The sequence below is a fragment of the Procambarus clarkii genome, chromosome 46, assembly GCF_040958095.1.
Source record: "Procambarus clarkii isolate CNS0578487 chromosome 46, FALCON_Pclarkii_2.0, whole genome shotgun sequence".
In the NCBI taxonomy this organism is placed as follows: domain Eukaryota; kingdom Metazoa; phylum Arthropoda; class Malacostraca; order Decapoda; family Cambaridae; genus Procambarus; species Procambarus clarkii.
In genome coordinates this window covers 2,382,381-2,388,267 of record NC_091195.1, presented here as the reverse complement: position 1 = coordinate 2,388,267, position 5,887 = coordinate 2,382,381, and the positions used below count along the sequence as shown (strand labels likewise).

At 46.2% G+C, this 5,887-nt stretch overlaps 1 protein-coding gene across 1 annotated transcript; it reads right to left on the bottom strand.

Annotated features, from left to right (window-relative positions):
* Positions 1 to 334: 334 nt before the first annotated feature.
* Positions 335 to 5,477, bottom strand: LOC138350686 (uncharacterized). The gene is made up of 2 exons (XM_069301919.1): positions 2,819 to 5,477; positions 335 to 849 (listed from the first exon to the last, which is right to left on the bottom strand). The coding sequence occupies exons 1-2, from the start codon at positions 5,475 to 5,477 to the stop codon at positions 335 to 337; spliced, it is 3,174 nt and encodes a 1,057-aa protein (XP_069158020.1).
* Between the last annotated feature and the right edge of the window lie 410 nt (positions 5,478 to 5,887).

The following is a 5,887-nucleotide window of genomic DNA, read 5'->3' as shown; positions in this document are numbered from 1 at the left end:
CTGCACATGAGAAGGAACACTAAAGCCCACACCTGGCTACTCTCCCCACCCACACCTGTCTATGTCACACACTCATGCCAAAGAAAACTTATATCAAGTAAATCTAGCTTGTATTAAGCAAGACAATGTTGGGTTAAATATTGATCAGTGTTATCTTATAAGCAGTGAAGCTTGCTTAATGAATATTCTTGGTCGCTAAACGGTGCTCAAAGTTACTCAAGAAGCCTTATAAGTTCTCTAATTCATGACTTTTAATGTAAAAATATTTTTGAAAGCACTGAAAGCACTGTGAATTAAATAACTGAGTTACAGATATTCACGTGTTAAAATGTAGTCAATACGTACAGGTGAGAAGCGTGTTAGAGAAGTACAGGCGACTATACCCTTCTCTTGAGAAAGGACACAGCTGAGCCGCCAGGTGGCAGCACCAGTCTATGGCGGGGTCGTCATCAGTGAGGTCCCGCCTGATGGTCAGGTTGAGTGCCCTTCCCTGGCACGGCAGAGTGTCCAGGGTGTCCGGGTCCACGTAGCCCGTGGCGTCCAGGGTGTCCGGGTCCACGTAGCCCGTGGCGTCCAGGGTGTCCGGGTCCACGTAGCTCGTGGCGTCCAGGGTGTCCGGGTCCACGTAGCCCGTGGCGTCCAGGGTGTCCGGGTCCACGTAGCCCGTGGCGTCCAGGGTGTCCGGGTCCACGTAGCCCGTGGCGTCCAGGGTGTCCGGGTCCACGTAGCCCGTGGCGTCCAGTGTGTCCGGGTCCACGTAGCCCGTGGCGTCCAGGGTGTCCGGGTCCACGTAGCCCGTGGCGTCCAGGGTGTCCGGGTCCACGTAGCCCGTGGCGTCCAGGTCAATGTCTGAAGACATACACTGAGATACAGTCACGGTCGTTACTGTTATGTTCTAAGATATAACAAGAAGACATACTGAGCCATCCACTCACCTTACTGCTGGGTTTATTACCTGATGACAAGTACGTATTTTGGACAGTATTAATAGCATCTAAACTATGTATTAATAGCTTTTAAAAGCCACGGTCAAGGTCATCGGTAACAATGGTCAAGGTCATCTGTATCAATTGTCAAGGTCACTGTCAAGGTCATCTGTATCAATGGTCAAGGTCATCTGTATCAATGGTCAAGGTCATCTGTATCAATTGTCAAGGTCATCTGTATCAATGGTCAAGGTCACAGTCAAGGTTATCTGTATCAATTGTCAAGGTCACAGTCAAGGTTGTCTGTATCAACTGTATCAAGTTTATCTGTATCAATGGTCAAGGTCATCTGTATCAATAGTCAAGGTCATCTGTGTCAATGGTCAAGGTCATCTGTGTCAATGGTCAAGGTCATCTGTATCAATAGTCAAGGTCATCTGTGTCAATGGTCAAGGTCACAGTCAAAGTCATGTGTCAATGGTCAAGGTCACAGTCAAGGTCATCTGTATCAATGGTCAAGGTCATCTGTATCATGGTCAAGGTCACAGTCATGGTTATCTTTATCAATGGTCAAGGTCGCATTAGAAGGTCATATAAACTAAGTCAAGGTCACATTGAAAGGTCATCTAGACCAAGTATCAAGGTCACAGGGATAGATGGGTCACCTGAATTAAGGATCAAAGTTAAGGAAGGTCTAATTAACCAAGGGATCAAGGTCACAGTGAAAGGTCCTCTTAAACAGGAATTAGGTCACAGTGAAAGGTCATCTTGAACAGGAATTAGGTCACAGTAAAAGGTCATCTTAAACAGGAATTAGGTCACAGTGAAAGGTCATCTTGAACAGGAATTAGGTCACAGTGAAAGGTCATCTTGAACAGGAATTAGGTCACAGAGAAAGGTCATCCTGAACAGGAATTAGGTCACAGTGAAAGGTCATCCTGAACAGGAATTAGGTCACAGTAAAAGGTCATCTTAAACAGGAATTAGGTCACAGTGAAAGGTCATCTTGAACAGGAATTAGGTCACAGTAAAAGGTCATCTTAAACAGGAATTAGGTCACAGAGAAAGGTCATCCTGAACAGGAATTAGGTCACAGTGAAAGGTCATCCTGAACAGGAATTAGGTCACAGTAAAAGGTCATCCTGAACAGGAATTAGGTCACAGTGAAAGGAGATCTGTACCACGAGTCAAAGTCAAAGTGGTAAGTCATCTGAACCAAAAGTTTGGCGTCGCTAAATACTTCATGAAATTATTTATGCACAAGAATATATACAGCAGCGGAATGTTTCGAAAATTTGTTATTCATGGAGTAGTCGCCCTTAATAAGTCTATATTTGTAATCAAAGTAGAAGGTTTGTCACCCTTAAGGTGACTATATTTGTAAACAATGTAAGGTGTTTGTCACCCTTAAGGTGACTATATTTGTAAACAATATAAGGTGTTTGTCTCCCTTAAGGTGACTATATTTGTAAACAATATAAGGTGTTTGTCTCCCTTAAGGTGACTATATTTGTAAACAATATAAGGTGTTTGTCGCCCTTAAGGTGACTACATTTGTAAACAATATCAGGTGTTTGTCGCTCTTAAGGCGACTATATTTGTAAACAATATAAGGTGTTTGTCGCTCTTAAGGTGACTATATTTGTAAACAAAATAAGGTGTTTGTCGTCCATAAGATGAATATATTTGTAAACAATATCAGGTGTTTGTCTCCCTTAAGGTGATTATGTTTGTAAACAATATAAGGAATCTTTCGTCCATAAGGTTGTAAACATATATGTAAACAATGTATATCTGAATTACTATATTAAACATGACGAATGAAGCCCTTTGCGTAATTTTGGTATCAATAAATAACCCTAAAAATTATGGTGGAAAATATGAATATTTACCAAGACGCTGCAGGTGAGGAAGGTGAGGCAGGTGACGGATGAGGACGGGCAGTTGCTGTGGTGTGAGGCGCAGGCGGAGGCTCTTGAGGGTGTGAGGCAGGAGGGGTATGACTGCCTCAGACAAGTCACCATCAAACTCCTTTAAGATACACTTACTGCCGGGGACTGTCAGCCTCTCCAAACATTGTTTTGTTATATCTCTTGTCTCTTTGCTGTCTAAACTATAGTTAAGAACTAAGAATATGGTTACCTTCATTTTTGCCAGCACTGACAGTGCAGACAGGCGCTGCTTTAGTTGGGGTGTATCGTTTATGGTTAGGTAAATTTTCTTAGGTGTCACCTTCTTAAGAACAAGTGGCAGGACAACACACGAGTCAACACTGTGTATTGACCACTCTTGTTCTGTACGCAGCTTCTCACACACGGCTTGGATGACGTGCTCACTCCCGCGGGACTCTGCTACATGCTTCAACAGCTCGTCAGAGTTACTTCTAACCATCTCGCACAGGTCAATTATGTGAGTAATGAACCTGTGCTCTACTCCCCGGGCACACAGCACCCCGGTAGTGCTGACTAAAATGTTCCACCATCTGGGGCGCTCCCTAAACTCTTGCTCCACGTCGTCAATATCAAACGTGATCTCACTTGACCCTCTCACGTGATCTCCCAAGGAGCGTTTTTCCTTACGTACAACATCCACTAAGAGGTCAATGATTATAGACCTTTCCCCTGACACACAGTGTGATGCTGGATCACCTCGGTCTTGCTCAGCCCTCAACAAGAGAGCGACCAGCCCCCTGCAGGCACAATACTCCTGGTACCTGGCGTGAAAATAACCAAACACCCACACCACATTGAGGCCCCGACGGTAGCTGGTTCTTGTGAAATAGTTGGACAAGACCTCCTCCTGCGGCAGTCCCAGAGTGTCACACTTCTCCCTAATATCCGCTTCTGTCTCCGGCCAAAGGTCGTACTCCTTCCTCTGGATCCCTCTTAAACTAATCTCTTCTAAGAACCTCAAAAACTTTTTCACATTTTCGTCACATTTTCCTTTGGGTTCGGTCACGTGTTTGTCTGTGAGTCTGGACACTAATTTGTTGGTTATGAAGTCATGAATCTTCTCGTAGACTTGAGTGTTTGTGGTGAGGTTGTTAAATTCTTCTGGAGCCTCGACACACAGCAGCGCCAACAAGGTCAAGGTGAGTGGAGTGTTGAGGTACTCACCCAGGAACTGACTCATCTGCTCCAGCTGCTGGGTAAACCTCCCTGTGATGACACTCCGTTGGCACTCTTCCTTCACCAGCACCTTGATGGTTCTCTCGGCGAACTCCACGCGACGTTCTGGAGTGATGCCCAAGACGAGGATGTTGCAGCGAGGTCTGGTGTGTGGGACGAGCTGTGACAGTTGTTGGTCCCACCCCGGCCGTGTGGTTATCACCAACCTCACATCCTTGCCAGGCAGGTGCAACAGCTCCTCCACCAGCCTTCCTGAATGGTCGTTGACCTCGTCGTAGCCGTCAATCAGGACTAATATATTTAAGCTCAAGATTATCTCCTTAAACAGCTGCAAGTCGACACCAGAATCACTACGTGTTTGAGGCAGTAACTGGCGGAGGAGATCATCGAAGGTATTAAGATGTGAGTCCCTGCACTGTACATAGAAAACGAGGTCCACAGTGCCCAGGAGACGTATGGCAGCAGGTTCCTTTACCCACTTCTCGAGGATGAGCTTGAGTAAAGTTGTCTTGCCCATACCACCTTCCCCCGTCAGGAGGACACACTGAGGGACTCTTCCGTCCTCTCGTCTCATACTCAAGATGTCTTCATAGTTTATATCCTGACCCTTGGCAGCGTCGGAGGGTCTTGCCCCTATGACGGGATCTTCAAGGAGTCGCAGCCGTGTAAAACCAAGACTTGGGTTGTAGTTAATGTTGAGGTGGAGCCAGGGTGCGGGAACAATCTGGTACAGCAGTTTATACCCGTCAGTTAGCTCCTGCTTGCTCATCTGCTTAACCTCTTCTGTGATGTGGCTTCTGAACATCTTAATCTCCTGGCGGAGCTGAGGCAAGTGCGCCACATCTGAGGGATCCAGCGGCTCTCTGACCTTCGCTAGCAGATCACCAATATACTTGGTGACATCTCTAGTCACGTGGTACACATCCTGGCTGTTTGTCCCACACCGGACGCCGGCCTCAGCCAGCATCTTAGCCAATAAGCCACTGAGCTCCGTCAGTGTTGACGTAAGATCTTGCTCTGACATTCCCACATTATCATGGGCCAACGTGTTTCGGTGTTGCTTCAGCTTGTAAATGAGGTGTTCAAGTGATGGTCCCCGAGGCCCTGGAGTGGTCCACGTGGGGTCATTCATCTTAGCCAAACCACACACACGTTGCAGGAGTTTATACAACAGGGTGATGTCAAAAGTTGACGCGTCAGAGGAAGCTTCGAGTTTATCCCTCTGGTGATCATCGAAGACACGCCTGTACTGAGCATTGGTGTACCCCAAGTCCTGAGTGAGGTAAGTCACTACTGGGAAGGTGCCCCGGTACGACCACATAAACACACTTGCTAGCGCATCTCGTCCTGCCTTAGTCACAGCCAGTCCATACCGCAGTCTGTTCACATCTTCCGGTTGGATAACAGGACTCGAGGCCGCCATATTGGGCCGTATGATTCTCACCTCACACAACTGTTGTCAAGTTTCACACAAGCAGTAAATGTCCCACGCTGGTTTTGTTATTATATTATGTTTAAAAACATAACATTGTTTCCCACTGTCGGAGACGGGCAGCTTGTTAGGCTTGTGTAGGCCTTCCTAAGCCAACGACAGACCTTCCTCAGGATGCATCCCTCATCAGTTGAGTAATTTCCAGGTTAATATTTACTGCTAGGTGAACAGAGGTATCAGGAGGCTGAGCATCTCACACTGCCAGGGAATCAAACTCGGATCTAATCGGTGATGATCCGACTGCATTAACCACAATACAGTCACTTAATTGACCAAAAATATAAGTGATTTCCAAATAAACCAAATTTTACAAAATGTGTTCACATGTTAATGCAATATTC